This window comes from Anoplopoma fimbria, chromosome 16, assembly GCF_027596085.1.
Source record: "Anoplopoma fimbria isolate UVic2021 breed Golden Eagle Sablefish chromosome 16, Afim_UVic_2022, whole genome shotgun sequence".
Lineage (NCBI taxonomy): Eukaryota > Metazoa > Chordata > Actinopteri > Perciformes > Anoplopomatidae > Anoplopoma > Anoplopoma fimbria.
The window spans coordinates 19745401-19765135 of NC_072464.1; the positions used below are offsets into that span (position 1 = coordinate 19745401).

General features: G+C 39.4%; 1 protein-coding gene across 1 annotated transcript; it reads left to right on the forward strand.

The window, feature by feature from the left end:
* Positions 1 to 947: 947 nt before the first annotated feature.
* On the forward strand, positions 948 to 18877 carry LOC129104977 (MAGUK p55 subfamily member 4-like). The gene is made up of 18 exons (XM_054615838.1): positions 948 to 957; positions 1798 to 1919; positions 2012 to 2089; positions 2574 to 2657; positions 2736 to 2867; positions 6445 to 6526; positions 6628 to 6713; positions 6979 to 7050; positions 7504 to 7700; positions 8449 to 8507; positions 9130 to 9147; positions 15847 to 15885; positions 16508 to 16675; positions 16813 to 16893; positions 17667 to 17760; positions 17975 to 18083; positions 18427 to 18561; positions 18692 to 18877. The coding sequence occupies exons 1-18, from the start codon at positions 948 to 950 to the stop codon at positions 18875 to 18877; spliced, it is 1752 nt and encodes a 583-aa protein (XP_054471813.1).
* The last annotated feature ends 858 nt before the right edge of the window (positions 18878 to 19735 follow it).

Sequence of the window (19735 nt, forward strand, 5' to 3'; positions counted from 1 at the left end):
ATATGCTCAGAGGCAAACAGCAGACAGACACAGTTAGACTAGCTGGTGAACTTAGTGGTGCATTTAGCAGCTAAAAAGACAGATATTTCCCTCAAGAGTTGGTAGAGACCAAAAACGGAGTTAAAACAAAGAGAATTTTAGACTTTCTCTGTAACTTCTGAAAGTGGAAATAAGCTTGTAATGTATTACAAACAGCAACTTCTTAAGGTGAACATTTTTAGCTGTTGGATCAAATATCAGTTAAACATTTGATCTCCATGTGCTACCAATGCTCATTTTGTTTTGTTGTTTTGTGATTTCTTTCTTTTTTTTTACGGTTCTGATGAATTTAAAAAAAAAAAAGTTTAGTTTGATCCAGACTGAGACCGGCTCTTTTCTCGGACCAAGTTTCAGCGGTTTGGTCCGGACCATGGTTTGGGTTTCACACTTGTAATTTTTGTTTTAATCAACCTGAAAAATCTGGACCAAACGGGCATGGTGTGAAAGGGCCCCTTATTGTCAGTGTGTATTAACCGAAATGAGACAAACAACACAACTGAGCCTAATAGAATAACAAACCTGTTTGTGAAGCAAACAATAGAAAGGAAATGGTGGAATGGAAAAGCAAGATTTTCTTATTTCACATTCATTTCTGAAAGACAAAACAAAGGTAATAGTGATGGCGTCGTATCAGAAGTGTAGCTTAGATGCAAAGTAAGTTCTTGATTGTAACAGCATCTCCGATTTTCAAATGAACATATTTGCAGTTATTTAAAAAAAAATAGTAACTAAAGACATTGACATCAATTAATAAAAGTTTTTTTATTCATGTCAACTGTTAATTTTTTTAAGTAATGACACTGGTGATTAAATCAGAGTATGATTCACATTAATAGTTTTTTTTCCTTCTTTCCAGTAAAACCTTATTTTCCTTGCGGTGAGACTGGACAATTACCATGAGATCAGCAATGGAGGACGGTGAGAAACGGACACACACACACACACACACACACACACACACACACACACACGCTGTGTGTCTGACCTTCATTTATTGCATTCGTTGTTTATTGTCTGACTTGAATTCAGTTTTAATCCTGAACTTGAGTCTAAAGGGGTGGGTTAAATCTAAAACCTAATTCAGATGGTATTAGTGTCCCTCTGTGGGGTCATGGCTCCTCAGTGTCAGTTAATCCTGTCTGGCCCAAACATGTCTGTTTTTCACCCTTTACTTAGGAGAAACTTTCAGCCCCAAGCATCTGCCGTGATATCACTGAATGTTAAAATAAAATTTAGTTTGTTGTTGACTGGTGTAATGCATCTGAATCAAAATGGCGAGACTTCAGAGGCGTTGTTCTTTCACTTTTTGGTGGCAGCGATTATCATACTTGATATTCATATATTTATAATACATGAATTGCTCCCCTTAACTGAGTAGTGTCACGCTGTTCATCTGAAATTATGCATGACATAAACAGTGGTGGAAGAAGTATTCAGATCCTTTGCTTAAGTATCAGTACAATTACAACAATGTTAAATTACTCCACTTAAAATAATAGTAGACATTCAACACCTTACAAAAGTTAAGGTATGTAAGTATTACCAGCTAAATGTGCTTAATACATAGAAAGTAAAAGTACTTATTGTGCAGTAAATGTTCCTTGTCAGTATTTTACCATTTTGGATTGATATTACTGCTGCATTAATGTGGATGTATACCATTTTAACTGCTGTAGAAGGTTTCTGAGAGTTGTGCTAATTGTAACTCCTTTAAATACTCTTGTATATGTTGTTTTTGTGTTTGTGTGTATTTTGCAGATGTCAGTGAGGTGCTGTCCTGTGTGGTGGAGGACATCAGTCACGCGGTCAGCAGAAACATTTTTGGTGCCCAGGTTCTGCATGAACTGCTGAGTGCACCGTGGCTGCACGCTCTGCTGAAGGTATGACATGACTCAACGAACCGTGCACTGAAACACAAACAAACCATGGACGTGTTAAACAATGACTTCAATTCCTGTTTTTGTTGCTCCAGATTTATGAGTGCCTGTTGGAGTTCGAGAGGGCCTCCCCAAGACCCCTTCTGCCTTATGCCTCAGGACTCTCACATGAGGTTCATGCAGAACACACACACACACACACACACACACACACACACACACACACACACACACACACACACACACACACACACACACCTAGATAAGTATAAGTATGTATCTTGTACATACTAGGATAACAGAATGAAGGGCAATGCGGCAAATGTGTCTTCAGAAATTATGCATGTATGATAAAAATCAGAACCACAATCATGAACTTTAATTATATAGTACTTTTCTTAACAAGGTTATACCGGGCTTTCCCAAGAAAAATGAAAAAAAAGCCCCAAAAATCTGCACTTCCTTGACATTAGTAGGAACATGTCCTTGTTCATACCCAACACAATTCAAATTTTGAACTGATCTTCTTGATCTTATTCATTTGAAGAAAATTGAGGCCTTACAGATTACATCTGATTTGATGTCTTCTGTAGTCTTAGCATCTTTATGTCTAACTATCTGTCTGTTTGTCTGTCCATCTCTCTGTCTGTCCATCAGATCATGGCTACAATACAGATGGTCCACCATCCCTCATCTGAAGCCAGAGAACTTTACAGTCTCCTCAGCTCACCACACATCCAGGTGTGTATTGCTCATGTACCACCTCTTGCAGAACTTGTACTCGGTGTTCTGTTATAACACCTGTCACCTGTCCCTCAGGCCCTCCTATCATCTCACGACAGTGTAGCCCAGTCAGACTATGGACCTGTTTTACCGTCTCTGCCTGATGAGATGCCCGAGAACGAAGAGGCCATGAGGATCGTTTGTCTGGTGAAGAACAACCAGCCACTGGTGAGACATTACCTTTTTTTAAATTTCCATTTGTAGTTTTTTACTCTAGTTTCATAAAGATCTGCTTGTAAAATAAATAAAGACCCTATGAGGAGTGTGATCATAGTATCTTAGTAGTGGTACATTGTTTTGATGTTTTGGTTTGTAGGAAAGTGAGATGTAACTGGTGCAGTTACCACAAAGTCTAAAAAAAAGTATATTTATTTTCAATTAGTTTGAAAGATTCAGAAATATAAAGAGGGTTGATAGAGTTATAGATCTGGCTCACAGATAAAAAGTTGAATTTCAAGCTATGAGAAGAGATTTTTCATTATCTTTTGTTCACCAAGAATGGACAAGAGCGCAGAGGAAGTGTAGGTGATGGAGTACAAGGGATTCGTAGTCGTTGGAGCAGCCTCCGTCGCCTCACGCTGGACCGTCTTGTCCCTGCAAGGAGGGCGTTTTCGGGGGAGGAGCTCAGAGCAACTGAAAGTGAAGCCGGGCCTTTGCCCCTCCCCAGGGGAGGGCAGTCACATCCTTTTCTCCCCCACTACGAGTCAACGGGAAGCTGCCGTTTGTGTCCACAAACTGCAGAGCTTTGGAAGAAAGGGCTCAACCAATCAGTTCCTTCTGTCTTTAGCCCGGCCTCCTGCTCTGGTAAGAGGAGGAGGACTGTCAATCAATGCAATTATCAACCATCCGTCCATTTTTGGATTCACTCATTCTTTTTCCATCCGTCATCAAAACGAGGAACAACATTTTTATGTGTCGGCTATTGTGCATATAAAAATATAATAGGTGACTAAGCTATTAAGGTTTTATTTGCAAAACAATTATCTCTGTGTGGTTAAGAGGAGCTCAGTTTTTGTGGAGAGCATGCTGTCCTTTGCATCCTGCAAACGGCTCATCAAAACATCGTTACAATATTTGTCTCTTTTATTAAGCTCATAGTGATACTACCTGAGTGTCTCCTGGCAGCTCCCAACAGGTTAGGACGCCTGTGGAGCTCTCCTAAATATCACCAGATAAGGACTGATTTCCTCTGATGATGCTTGATAAATACAGACCCAATATTTTCACTAATACCAAACATCTTTGGTTCATCCATTCATTCATTCATCCATCTCTGCATTTGCACATTCCTTTGTCCAAAAGACCATCTTTGGTTCATCCAGAAAATGTGTTGAAAGGCGAATACCAGTTACTCTTTTAGTTCATCCTTTGTGTATCCTTCAACTCAAAGATATACTTATGATCTTCACCGTTCATCAATCATCATCAAATCATCGTCCGTCTTTTTCATCTTACCATCCTTTGGCTCCCTTTTTACTTGTTCTTGCACTGCTGTTCTCTTTCAACAATGTATATTTCACATTTCTGTTGCTGCTTTCTTTCTTGTCTTCATCCGCCTCCCAACATGGAGGTCCATTTTCAGAGAAACCCAATTACAACGAGAGAGAAGATGCCTCTACGGGAGGAAGCAGCGATGACTACGCCTACCCTCCTCCTCCAGTCCCAGTTTACAGTCTGAGCCTTCCCAACTCGCCCATCTTTTACAAAAAGGGGGCTACAGGGGGACACTCGAGGAACATCCCTACACCTGGAAGGAGCCCCTCTTGTACTGGGATGAACCCACTTAGAGCCCACACAGCACCTTCTAGTCCTGCACCTCATCGCTCCACTCGGCAGCAGGGGGTTTGCACTCTCCCCACCCCTGGCAGGCAACACGTGTGTCAAACTGGATTTCATAACAAACAAGAAGAGCCTCTTAGTTGCCCCTCAATGACCCACTACTCTACTGCTTCTCGTCACAATGGACGCCAAAGGCAACCACAACAGACACGAAACGAACAGGAGCAACCAAAACACCGTCATCAACCTGAGCTCACCAAACAGTGCAGCATGGATGAACTCAGGTCCACCGTCCAGACTGTGGCCACTAGCATTGAGCACGGCACTCAAAACGTCCGCCATCTTGGCCAGAAGATGGTGGCGGCGACAGATATGATCACTGGCAGCGTGGAAGAGAACGCCCAGGCGCTCAACCTGCTGGCTGAGGTGGTCGGCAAGCTCCAAGGGCTCATTGTGGCCAGCAAAAACACAGAAATGTTATCTACACGCAGGCCCAGACGGAACACTCCTCCACCACCTCCTCCAAGGGTCTCCTCAATGTCTCCAAAAGAGGTCCGCAAACCTCCCACACCTTACCCACGACACCTCTCGTCCTCCCCTTCTTTCTCTTGCTCTTCCTCTTCTTCATCCACGTCTGTCAGTTCCTGTGCAGACGTCTTTGAAACATTGAGGAGTTCAAAAGGAATTAATGGAGGCTCCAAGAGGACGGTGGTGACCTTTGGTACCACCCACAGGGCAGGTGGTAGTGGTAGTAACGGGCAGGTGAGGCTCAACAATGGAGCAGTCTCTAGAGCGGCTCTGGAGCACCAACAAGACTGTAACAGTACAGGCTGCTTGACAACCAAGAAGAAGAAAAAGAATAAGTAGGCCCGAAAACAAGCCGTCTCCTCTCCTTGTCTGCTGTTGTGTTGGAAATAGACTCTGAAACTCGTTAAAATATCTCTACTTCTTCTTTTCAATGTAAATCTACATCAGAATTTGGATCCCAACTATTAGTTTAAGGAACAAAGTTAAACCATATACCATAAACAGACTGAGTCGAACAACAAACACTTTTGAGAGACAGTTTTTTCATCTCTGGATTTATCACTTGAAGAGGGAAAATATTTGAAGGTACAAAAAAAAATGACATCTTGTATTCCATCCATCTATACCTAAAACTGTGACCACCGTCATTGTCTTGTAATCATCGCAGTTGCTCATGTCAGACCATATGTTAGTCTTAGCCTTCCTTATAATATGATGTAATGCACAAATCAACGTGACAGTAGTTGCTTCGTGACAGAGAAAGTTAAATTTGGGTGTCATCTGCAGAATTACAAAGTTGAACTCCACACATCAGTGTGTTACGAGGTGTTGGGGGAGTTCTACTGCACATGTCTTTTAAAGTAGTAGAACTGAAAAGTGTCTCCAGAGGGAGCTGTGTGAAGTCTGATAATCTCTGGTTCTGCTGCTTCGATTCTGAACCGTCTATCGTGAATCGTTAGGATGGCAATGCTTAATCAGTCTCGTTTTTTAAAGGCAGCATGAGAAGGTTTTTATAACTCTTAAACATCAACATGTAAGCATGCTGATGTTAGCATTTAGCTCCTATATTCAGCACGTCACAGCATGACTGTAGACTTTTAGTTTTGGTCTCTTAATGCTTACATCCTACTATATCTCTGCCAGTGGTGGAAGATGTTTTCAGATCCTTTACTTAAGTAAAATAACTAATACTACACAGTGAAATTGTTTGATAAATTGAATTGGCATAATCCAAAGACTCTATATAACCAACCCATTTCCATGCATCAGCTCATGCTTTAAGAGGTTCAGTCATCCGTTGCTTTCATCCCATCCTCCATTCGTATCCTTCCCCAATTATACTCGTCTTTATTTATAAAGAGCTATATTAAAAGCTTTTAGTTACTGATTCTCTAGCTATTGAAGGTTGATAAATTTAGAATAAATGTCTGTATGTCAGGGGGCGACGATAAGGAGGGACGAGAAGACGGGAGAGATCTACATCGCCAGGGTGATTCATGGAGGACTGGCCGACCGCAGCGGTGAGATAAATATGTGTTAAATATAAGGTACAATACCAGAGATATAATAATGTATTAAACATGGTCAGAATGTGCAATATCATGGTTTGTATTTGTCACAGGACTCCTCCAACCTGGTGATCTGTTAGTTGAGGTAAACGGACACCCTGTGGTGGGTCTGGAGCCGGAACAGGTCATCCAGATATTGGTAGGACACCTGTGGGGAAAATAAATAACTAACATTCCTATCACAAAATAAAGGCAGTAGATGACAAATGTAGATTTTTTTAATTTTAATTTCTACTGATGACAACAAAACTATTTATGCACAATATTAAACATTAAATAGATAAACATTTGGATAAGGAATAGCTCCTGTGTGGTTTTGTGACTGCAGGTGCTAATACTTGTGATCATCATCTAATTATAAAAATAATTTATGAGTTATTTACTAGTATTTTTTCTATTTTCAGATCAATTCCCAGGGAACCATCCTGTTCAAAGTCATTCCTGATAAAGCTCAGAGCATCAGCATACAGAAGTCGGTAAGAAACATCCACAGCATCCTCAGATGGTGGATTTTGTCTCAACACCAGTGGTGGAAATACTCACCTTTACTAAAAGTACAAATACATAAATAATTATTTTCAAGTTCTGCATTGAAAATCCTACTTGAGTGGGAGAACATAAGTATTATCAGCGTCATGCAGTAAAAGTAGCAGCTGTAAAAGTAAATAAGTATTATCAGCTACATGCAGTAGTAGTACTGGTTGTGCAGTATGACATCCGTGAGTCTATGTGACATTATGAGACATTAAATAATTTCCCCTCTTTGGGCCTCAAACTTGTATTTAAATGAAAACCATGGGAGAAGTTTGGATCGGTAATGTCTCTTTGATGAACAGCTAACAACTCATAAACATCTATATTGACAAGACCTGTGCGAGGATATTTAAATTTGGAAGATTTATTTTAATCCCTTTCTCTGTGTCTGTCAGGTGTATATGAGGGCATTGGTGGACTACTCCCCCATGCAGGACTCCTCCATCCCCTGTCCTGATGCAGGGATGGCGTTCAGCAGAGGAGACCTGTTGGAGGTGGTGGACCAGTCGGACGGACGCTGGTGGCAGGCCAGGAAGCTGCCCTGCTCTGCGTCCTGCGCTGGTCTGATTCCCTCTGCCAGCATGCTGAAGAGGTGACGCCTCACAAATCCTGAATATGAACCTTGCATCCGTTTCATCATTAACAACAAATCTTAAAGGGCCATACTAATTTTTAAGCATCTTTTAACAGATTTAATACAAATACCATTTACTATACAAACTGAGATTTCTGAAATGTGCTTTTCAAGGTTCAGCTTTGATGTCAATGACGTAAAATGAAATGCAGTTGTAACTCCCTCCATACAACACACAAAAATATGTGAACCGACATTTGAATATTAAAAATTTGAATTGAATGAAATGACAAAAAAGAACTATGTATATAAACGTAGTACTAAAAGAAGAATGGAAAGGAAACTAAACTATACTATACTAACTAGTATTTGCAATAAAAGGTACACACAAAATATGTGCATAACAGCAGGGAAGGAGTAACGTACTTTAGTAGAATTTTGATGTACTTTTACTTTTCTGCGTTTTTAAGACTTATGTGTCTGTCCAGGAAATGTTAATACTACAATCATTAAGAAATGAACGCATAAATCATAATTAGCATATTTGTGCTGAGTGTTAAATATTGATACACCGTTTCTCTGTTTTGATGTATTAAAACATTGTCAAAGTTGTTGAAGGATCTTCAACTGACTAATAGATGATTCAATAAATTGTTGCAGCTTTAGTTAGAGCTAGTATGAAGCAGCTAAACATTGAGTTCTATTATGAAAACTTATGTGTGTGTAGCTGCACTTCAAATGTATCATTTATCATCTCTCTCTGCAGTAAACAGAGGGAACAGTGGTGGTGTCAGCCGTTACAGGGTCATACCTGCATCAAACCCTGTAAGCACTCATCAGTATTATCTCTAATATTTTTTCTATATTTTTGATTTGCATTTTGATCTGCATCACTGTGCAGCAGTAGTATCTGAGTTAGGGTTGGATTATTTAACTGTAAATGCTGCAGTGTTTTGCATCTATGATCCCTGGGCAGACGTAACAAAGTTGTCCTGCTGTATAGAATATTTAATAACATAATTATACTAAGTATATAAGATAAACAAGATTAAAAAGTTATTGAAATTGTTTATAAAGAGAAAGTTAATATGAACATATAGAGTACACTTTTATATTAGTTATATTATCAGGTACCGATTAAAACATGCAGCAAAAAATCACATAACACAAGACATGCAAAACAATATTTACATTAATAGATACACGCACTACAAAATACATTGTGCTGCATTGTTAAACACTAGTTTAAACATGCAACACAGAAGCACTAGCATTAAAAGCACATACAGACTTTAAAATCACTCAGAAACAATAAAAATCAAGACCACAATAAAATAAATGTAGTACACTGGTGCTAATTTCAATATATGCTCTTTACATGTTGTGAATGTGACTTAAAAACAACAAGAATCACTTTTGACAAAGTTTCTTTTCCGTTTCTCCTTAGTGACTATGGACAATAACGGTGGGTGAGACAGCGTATTGTTCACTCATTGTGTCAGTTTTTCATTTAAACATTTGTACCAATAATTTAGCATCTGTTCATTTGACTTCAGTAGGTTTGTGATGATTTTGAGGATGTGGTGTGAATGATAAGACAAGGAGCTGTATCTATGACTGTGCAAGTGTTAAAGCTTGGTTAATATTTTTTAGTCAATGGAGGGGAAATTCATTTTCTTCACTCAGTTATTTTTTTTATTTTTTTTTACACAGACATAAATCAATTCGTACTTGGTCCGAGCTGTACTTGCTTAATATTTAACCCTAATATGTGAGGGGTCATTATCATTAGTACACCTCACACACACCATAATTTCTGTTCATGCCATGCATAGAAATGAGGTGACATTAAGTTTGTTATAGTTTATGGTAGTTTGTTTAAACTTGTCTTTGCTATAATACATTTTCATCACTTTGCCTCACAAGTTAATAATATGATAAAAGAATGTGAAGTCCTTAATATTATGATTACCGTATTTTCCGCACTATAGGGCGCACTGGATTATAAGGCGCACTGTCAATGAATGGTCTATTTTCGATCTTTTTTCATATATAAGGCGCACCGGACTATAAGGCGCATTAAGCGAAACAAAACAGTCAGTCAGTCAAACTTCCTCCACTTCCGTACCATTGATTCGTTAACGTTGAATTCTCCCGCAGCTGCTCTATTCCCATGTTCTCCTGCGTGACTGATAGCCTTGAGTTTGAACGGGAGCTAGAGGGAACTAGAGGAGCCGGCTCATCCTCCTGTATACCGGTGTGCCGGTGTACCGGTGGACCGGCCGGCTCAACCTCCTCTAGCTAGCAGAGCTAGAGGAGGTTGAGCCGTCCGGGAGCTACAGGAGCCGTCCCGGTAGAATCCCGGTGACCGGAGCACCCGGATGGAAATAGTTTCGTTCACCGGCGATCACCGCGCATTGCATGCCGGGTAGATTTTTTTTTTTGTTCAGTCCGCGTCGTAAACGTGTCTCTTGAGGAGCCATGTTGGTACAAGCACAACCAGAATTAATCCGCATCAACTTAAGATCTTAAAAATAAGAACTTGAAAATTTAAATATATACATATATATATAAATATATTGTGTTTTATATGTATGAACAAATGTCTCAATAAAGTAAATGAATTTAAAAAAAAAAAAAAAAAAAAAAATCTACCCGGCATGCAATGCGTGGTGATCGCCGGAACCTATTTCCCGGTCACCGGGATTCTACCGGGACGCCTCCTCTAGCTCCCAGACGGCTCAACCGAGCCGGTCGGTCCACCGGTACCGGTACCGTGAAAAACGCCGGTAATCCGGCACACCGGTATACAGGAGGATGAGCCGTCCAGATAAACATCCGTGAAAACATCATGACGTGACGTCACTGCACCGCGACTGTGACAAACGCGAAACATTAAATAAAGATAATAAAACATTAAATAAAGATAATAGATGATATTGCAGCCTTCGTGGCATCAACTTAACATCTTAAAAATAAGAACTTGAAAATTTAAATATATACATATATATATAAATATATTGTGTTTTATATGTATGAACAAATGTCTCAATAAAGTTAGTGAATTAAAAAAAAAAAAAAAAAAAAAATAATCTACCCGGCATGCAATGCGCGGTGATCGCCGGAACCTATTTCCCGGTCACCGGGATTCTACCGGGACGCCTCCACTAGCTCCCAGACGGCTCAACCTCCTCTAGCTATGCTAGCTATAGGAGGTTGAGCCGGTCGGTCCACCGGTACCGGTACCGTGAAAAACGCCGGTAATCCGGCACACCGGTATACAGGAGGATGAGCCGTCCAGATAAACATCCGTGAAAACATCATGACGTGACGTCACTGCACCGCGACTGTGACAAACGCGAAACATTAAATAAAGATAATAGATGATATTGCAGCCTTCGTGGCATCAACTTAAGATCTTAAAAATAAGAACTTGAAAATTTAAATATATACATATATATATAAATATATTGTGTTTTATATGTATGAACAAATGTCTCAATAAAGTTAGTGAATTTAAAAAAAAAAAAAAAAAAAAAAAAAAAAAAAAAAAAAATCTACCCGGCATGCAATGCGCGGTGATCGCCGGAACCTATTTCCCGGTCACCGGGATTCTACCGGGACGCCTCCACTAGCTCCCAGACGGCTCAACCTCCTCTAGCTATGCTAGCTAGAGGAGGTTGAGCCGGTCGGTCCACCGGTACCGGTACCGTGAAAAACGCCGGTAATCCGGCACACCGGTATACAGGAGGATGAGCCGTCCAGATAAACATCCGTGAAAACATCATTACGTCACTGCACCGCGACTGTGACAAACGAAACATTAAATAAAGATAATAAAACATTAAATAAAGATAATAGATGATATTGCAGCCTTCGTGGCATCAACTTAACATCTTAAAAATAAGAACTTGAAAATTTAAATATATACATATATATATAAATATATTGTGTTTTATATGTATGAACAAATGTCTCAATAAAGTTAGTGAATTTAAAAAAAAAAAAAAAAAAAAAAATCTACCCGGCATGCAATGCGCGGTGATCGCCGGAACCTATTTCCCGGTCACCGGGATTCTACCGGGACGCCTCCTCTAGCTCCCAGACGGCTCCACCTCCTCTAGCTATGCTAGCTATAGGAGGTTGAGCCGGTCGGTCCACCGGTACCGGTACCGTGAAAAACGCCGGTAATCCGGCACACCGGTATACAGGAGGATGAGCCGTCCAGATAAACATCCGTGAAAACATCATGACGTGACGTCACTGCACCGCGACTGTGACAAACGCGAAACATTAAATAAAGATAATAAAACATTAAATAAAGATAATAGATGATATTGCAGACTTTGTGGCATCAACTTAACATCTTAAAAATAAGAACTTGAAAATTTAAATATATACATATATATATAAATATATTGTGTTTTATATGTATGAACAAATGTCTCAATAAAGTTAGTGAATTTAAATAAAAAAAAAAAAAAAAAAAAATCTACCCGGCATGCAATGCGCGGTGATCGCCGGAACCTATTTCCCGGTCACCGGGATTCTACCGGGACGCCTCCACTAGCTCCCAGACGGCTCAACCTCCTCTAGCTATGCTAGCTAGAGGAGGTTGAGCCGGTCGGTCCACCGGTACCGGTACCGTGAAAAACGCCGGTAATCCGGCACACCGGTATACAGGAGGATGAGCCGTCCAGATAAACATCCGTGAAAACATCATTACGTCACTGCACCGCGACTGTGACAAACGAAACATTAAATAAAGATAATAAAACATTAAATAAAGATAATAGATGATATTGCAGCCTTCGTGGCATCAACTTAACATCTTAAAAATAAGAACTTGAAAATTTAAATATATACATATATATATAAATATATTGTGTTTTATATGTATGAACAAATGTCTCAATAAAGTTAGTGAATTTAAAAAAAATAAATAAATAAATCTACCCGGCATGCAATGCGCGGTGATCGCCGGAACCTATTTCCCGGTCACCGGGATTCTACCGGGACGCCTCCACTAGCTCCCAGACGGCTCAACCTCCTCTAGCTATGCTAGCTATAGGAGGTTGAACCTCCTCTAGCTATGCTAGCTATAGGAGGTTGAGCCGGTCGGTCCACCGGTACCGTGAAAAACGCCGGTAATCCGGCACACCGGTATACAGGAGGATGAGCCGTCCAGATAAACATCCGTGAAAACATCATGACGTGACGTCACTGCACCGCGACTGTGACAAACGCGAAACATTAAATAAAGATAATAAAACATTAAATAAATATAATAGATGATATTGCAGCCTTCGTGGCATCAACTTAAGATCTTAAAAATAAGAACTTGAAAATGTAAACATATACATATATATATAAATATATTGTGTTTTATATGTATGAACAAATGTCTCAATAAAGTTAGTGAATTTAAAAAAAAAAAAAAATCTACCCGGCATGCAATGCGCGGTGATCGCCGGAACCTATTTCCCGGTCACCGGGATTCTACCGGGACGCCTCCACTAGCTCCCAGACGGCTCAACCTCCTCTAGCTATGCTAGCTATAGGAGGTTGAGCCGGTCGGTCCACCGGTACCGTGAAAAACGCCGGTAATCCGGCACACCGGTATACAGGAGGATGAGCCGTCCAGATAAACATCCGTGAAAACATCATGACGTGACGTCACTGCACCGCGACAAACGCGAAACATTAAATAAAGATAATAAAACATTAAATAAAGATAATAGATGATATTGCAGCCTTCGTGGCATCAACTTAAGATCTTAAAAATAAGAACTTGAAAATTTAAACATATACATATATATATAAATATATTGTGTTTTATATGTATGAACAAATGTCTCAATAAAGTTAGTGAATTTAAAAAAAAAAAAAAAAAAAAAAAAAAAATCTACCCGGCATGCAATGCGCGGTGATCGCCGGAACCTATTTCCCGGTCACCGGGATTCTACCGGGACGCCTCCACTAGCTCCCAGACGGCTCAACCTCCTCTAGCTATGCTAGCTATAGGAGGTTGAGCCGGTCGGTCCACCGGTACCGGTACCGTGAAAAACGCCGGTAATCCGGCACACCGGTATACAGGAGGATGAGCCGTCCAGATAAACATCCGTGAAAACATCATCACGTGACGTCACTGCACCGCGACTGTGACAAACGCGAAACATTAAATAAAGATAATAAAACATTAAATAAAGATAATAGATGATATTGCAGCCTTCGTGGCATCAACTTAACATCTTAAAAATAAGAACTTGAAAATTTAAATATATACATATATATATAAATATATTGTGTTTTATATGTATGAACAAATGTCTCAATAAAGTTAGTGAATTTAAAAAAAAAAAAAAAAAAAAAAAAAAAAAAATCTACCCGGCATGCAATGCGCGGTGATCGCCGGAACCTATTTCCCGGTCACCGGGATTCTACCGGGACGCCTCCACTAGCTCCCAGACGGCTCAACCTCCTCTAGCTATGCTAGCTATAGGAGGTTGAGCCGGTCGGTCCACCGGTACCGGTACCGTGAAAAACGCCGGTAATCCGGCACACCGGTATACAGGAGGATGAGCCGTCCAGATAAACATCCGTGAAAACATCATCACGTGACGTCACTGCACCGCGACTGTGACAAACGCGAAACATTAAATAAAGATAATAAAACATTAAATAAAGATAATAGATGATATTGCAGCCTTCGTGGCATCAACTTAACATCTTAAAAATAAGAACTTGAAAATTTAAATATATACATATATATATAAATATATTGTGTTTTATATGTATGAACAAATGTCTCAATAAAGTTAGTGAATTTAAAAAAAAAAAATAATAATCTACCCGGCATGCAATGCGCGGTGATCGCCGGAACCTATTTCCCGGTCACCGGGATTCTACCGGGACGCCTCCACTAGCTCCCAGACGGCTCAACCTCCTCTAGCTATGCTAGCTAGAGGAGGTTGAGCCGGTCGGTCCACCGGTACCGGTACCGTGAAAAACGCCGGTAATCCGGCACACCGGTATACAGGAGGATGAGCCGTCCAGATAAACATCCGTGAAAACATCATTACGTGACGTCACTGCACCGCGACTGTGACAAACGCGAAACATTAAATAAAGATAATAAAACATTAAATAAAGATAATAGATGATATTGCAGCCTTCGTGGCATCAACTTAAGATCTTAAAAATAAGAACTTGAAAATTTAAATATATACATATATATATAAATATATTGTGTTTTATATGTATGAACAAATGTCTCAATAAAGTTAGTGAATTTAAAAAAAAAAAAAAAAAAAAAAAAAAAAAAAAAAAAAAAAAATCTACCCGGCATGCAATGCGCGGTGATCGCCGGAACCTATTTCCCGGTCACCGGGATTCTACCGGGACGCCTCCTCTAGCTCCCAGACGGCTCAACCTCCTCTAGCTATGCTAGCTATAGGAGGTTGAGCCGGTCGGTCCACCGGTACCGGTACCGTGAAAAACGCCGGTAATCCGGCACACCGGTATACAGGAGGATGAGCCGTCCAGATAAACATCCGTGAAAACATCATGACGTGACGTCACTGCACCGCGACTGTGACAAACGCGAAACATTAAATAAAGATAATAAAACATTAAATAAAGATAATAGATGATATTGCAGCCTTCGTGGCATAAATTGCTCCGGATTATAAGGCGCACTGTCGTTTTTTGAGAAAATTAAAGGCTTTTAAGTGCGCCTTATAGTGCGGAAAATACGGTATTATTATTTGCTGCTGTTTCATATCACATATCACAGTGGAGGAACATTTTTCTCTTCACATTATACCTGGTCATTTACCAAACCTTTTGTCACACAGTGTTAGAGTGACTGTGACTTTGTGGAAACAAGCTTTGAATTAGTACCTTTTTTTTTCTATATTCCAGGGAATGATCGAACACATTCTGATGACAAACGCAACATAATAGGTAAAACATGTCCGACACAATGATGAATATATGATACTATAAGTATGTTTTATAGACTGAAATGAATCATCATCTTCTGTTTTCCTCTTCTCCACAGAGCTGGAAGAAATACATTTTGGTAGGTGTTTATTTATGCATTAATGGTTGTCTGTTTTAAAAGTTTAAGTGAGTGAACAGTTTCAATGTTTTCTTCCTCCAGAAAAGGCCGACTCTGATATTACTGATGGAATCTACCTGGGTAAGACACATTTGATTAAGTTGTTTGTTTTGTCAGTTTATACACAAATAAGCACAAAGGAGTGACAGAGGGAGTGAATGCATGGTTATACTTTTTGCACTTCTTAGTTTGTTAATGGACAAAAAACTAAAATGAATAAATTAACAACATAATGCTGCTCGTATCACATTTGATGTTACTGAAACATTTTAATGAACATACCTGACATGTTGCAAAATCTTAATTTTGAACCTTTCAGCAAAATGTTTGCTGACAACTTGTTTTATTCATTTCCTATAATATCCATTCGTAGCAACTAAAACTTTATTAAAGTTCTTTATGGTTAGTTTCTCACAGCTCCTGGTTAAGGTTAGGGAAATAACTTGATCTTGGATAAAATTGAGAAAGTAAAAAGAAACTTGAATTTCCAAATTCAACGAACCTTAACCAGGAATATATTTGTAGTTTGTTTATATATAGAGATATGATTTTGTATATACAGTATAGATGTAAAAAGCTGCAAAAATGTATATCAATTTCTCCACTTTACACATTCTGAGGAGTTGTCGGCAGTTTAACACATAAAAAATACTGTAACTGTGTCACAGATACGATAAGTGAAAGAATGACTTGTGTTCACCAGCTGGTTTCCGGCAGAGTTTCCGTCTCTGGAGGAGGACGTCCTTCATGAGGAGACGACAGTCCTGCACCACCTGCTCACCCAACAGCAGCGCCCTGTCCACTCCCTATGAGGAGGTGACTTTGTACCAGCGCTCCCCGCAGGAGGACCACCGCCTCATCATCCTCATCGGTGAGACAGAATTCTTTAAATTATCGTTTTGATTCATAATTTCGTTAAAAGCTCAGACGGTTTTCTCTCACAGTATGTTCCTCTTTCATTTTTTATTTTTCTACAATATTTACTACAATATCCTTTTCCATGCCCAGGTGCTACAAGAGTTGGAGTGAATGAACTGAGGAAAAGACTCATCAAACTGAACCCTTCAACCTTCCAGGGACCCGTACCTCGTATGTGACCTCCACAAATCCGACATATTTATACAAAGTGTCTCCACAAATATAAGTTTACAGTTTTACATCTGTGTGACATGGTGACAGGTGGAAATCTACAATGAAAGAAAAGACATAAAAGCAATAATATTGTGTGTTTTTTCTTATTGTTCGTTATTCACAATTTTCACATGGGTTATTATGTGATATGTTAAAGATCATGGAATTTAAGACAATACACATTTTGAGATTTTCTAAGAATTATGTTTTGGTTTACACATGAATGATAACAACAAGAGTACAACTACAGTCATGTTAAAGTGAATCAATTTGATAAACCAAAATATTATATAATCATCATGGTGAATGACCGCAATGTGTTGGTGTTTTACTTTTTTTCTTATAACAATGTGACAAAATAACAGAAGTTGTCTGAGTTGACATTCAAAATGTGTGTTGATACAATATTTCTTAATCAGAAAGACAGAGTCACAGAGTTTCATCTGTTAGTTGAACACCTTTGATAATTGTATAAAAAGCATTTTAAACCAATGAGGACCAAAACATTTGACTTTAATTTACTATAATCAGCAATATCAACCTTAAGCTTAGAGGCAAAACAGGAAATGGAACAAACTAAAGGAAGGAGTATGAGGTCAATGGTTCTTATTAGGTTTAAGAGGATTTACTGAGTCATAATCTATAGTTCCACATGAAGAAAAATGTACTAAAAACATGTGAAGTAAATAATAACAAACCGGTCTTGATTGTCTGTTGAACTGTTCCTCCAGACACCACTCGTCCAATCAGAGCAGGGGAGCAGATGGGAAGAGAGTACCACTTTGTCACTAAAGAGCTGTTTGAGTACATGGTCTGTCACCACAGGTGGGCTTCTCTTCTCTTTTCCTTTGACTGTTTACATGAGTTATACATTTGATTTGGATGCACAATATATCTGAATTATCATTAGGATTGATTGATTATTGTCCTTTAGGTTAAATTAATTGTGTTTTACTTGTCTTTATTATTATTTCTAAGTGCACTGGTATCTGATCTGTATTTGTACCTCTGTCATGTGTGTGTGATGATTTGTGTTCAGGTTTGTGGAGTACGGGGAGTTTAAGGGCCAGCTTTATGGGACTAGCACTGATGCTATTGATGAGGTGCTAAAACGAGGACGGATGTGCATCATCGATGTCGAACCACATGTGAGTTTCATTATGGATTCAGTCGTTGATAATAAAGATCCACTATTTCCTTGACGCATTGATAGTTTGATTATTGGACTAAATTCAAGTTGGGAAAAACAAGAAAACAGCAGGTCCCCCTTTCCTCTAAACTCAAAGCCCATCGCTTCCGATTGGAGGCGTTAACCTTTTAAAAACGGATACATATATAATTTACTCTTTAAAAAAAACTCAGTAATATCCTAAAAATAGCTGTAGTTTTTTTTTTTTTTCAAACAAACAAGAGGAAATAGTGCATTTGTTGGGGACTATTTTTAGCGGTGGATTAACACGGTAATCCTATATATGTTGGTTTTGTCATCAGAGCATCCAGCCGCTGAGGACTGGGAAATTGAAGCCCTACGTGATCTTCATCAAAGCTCCCAGTCCAGACAGACTGAGACAAACGCGGAGAGGCGCCCGAATCATCACCAGCTGCTCCGTCAACAGAGCGTTCACAGTAAGAGCTCCGACAATAAAAAAGCTCAGACTTTTTAAAATCATGACAACACAGATAATACATTTTACAGCAGCAAGTGCAGAAAGAAAAATAAAGAAGTGATAATGTAGCCGTCATGTTTCTCCTGCAGGAGGATGACTTTGCAGAGCTGGAGGAGGCGTCCCGGCTGATGGAGGCCAAATACAAACAGTTCTTCGACACCACGGTGGTGAACGACGACTTGCAGCACGCCTGCATGCAGCTCTGCTCCATCATCCAGAATGCACAGGACGAACCACAGTGGATACCTGTCAGCTGGAGCCGGACGGATGAGTAAAGGAGGAGAAGGAGATGGGGGAGGTTTGGGGAAAGAAAAACTACGAGTGAGATAAGAGAAGAAGATAAGTTGGAGATGTGTTGGACAAAACGGGGACAATACTGAGGGATATATAAATAACTGGGGAGGAGATGGAAAAGACATTGGGAGAAGAGAAACGACCTGGATATTGACGGATGAGAAGAAGGATGTTATGACATGATGGAGAGCAAAAAGAAGATATTCTTATTTGTTTTTGTCTTTGGAATTTGGAATTTGCACAACAAATCTGAAATAATGTGTATATTTTCAGTTGTGCAAATATTTCTCAGGGAGGAATTATTATATGCAGCATGTTTTTTTCAGAGCACTTGCTAACTTAATAATGACCTCTACATTTTATTTGTATTAATTATCAGTGTTGGCAGGATAGCAGGCTCTGTAATAACCTACTAGCTAGCTTGAATAATACTCAGGCTAAAAGAATAAAGGACGAATGTCGTCTCACGTTACCTCATGACTTCTGTTTAAAGCTGCACTTTAAAGTTAAAGTTAATGTTTATGGAATCAAACCTTGTTTTTGATACTATTTATGTCAGTATCTTAACTAATCATATGTATTTTCATTATGTTAATAACTGGATTTGTGTAGGTGGAAGTAGAAACTGCCTCAATAACTGCTGTGGCACCTCACCTGTAAACCCTCCTCTAACTCTGATGTTTGCAAAGGATTTCCTTCTTTCTGTCCAGGGGATCCTGTAGAACTAGTGACACGTTACATGAGGGGTTGTGAGATAATTAATAGGTTAATTATTCGGGTTTAATAGGTTATTTGGCATTTCTTTACTGTGTTTGAACTTGCAAGCAAACTGATTTTTA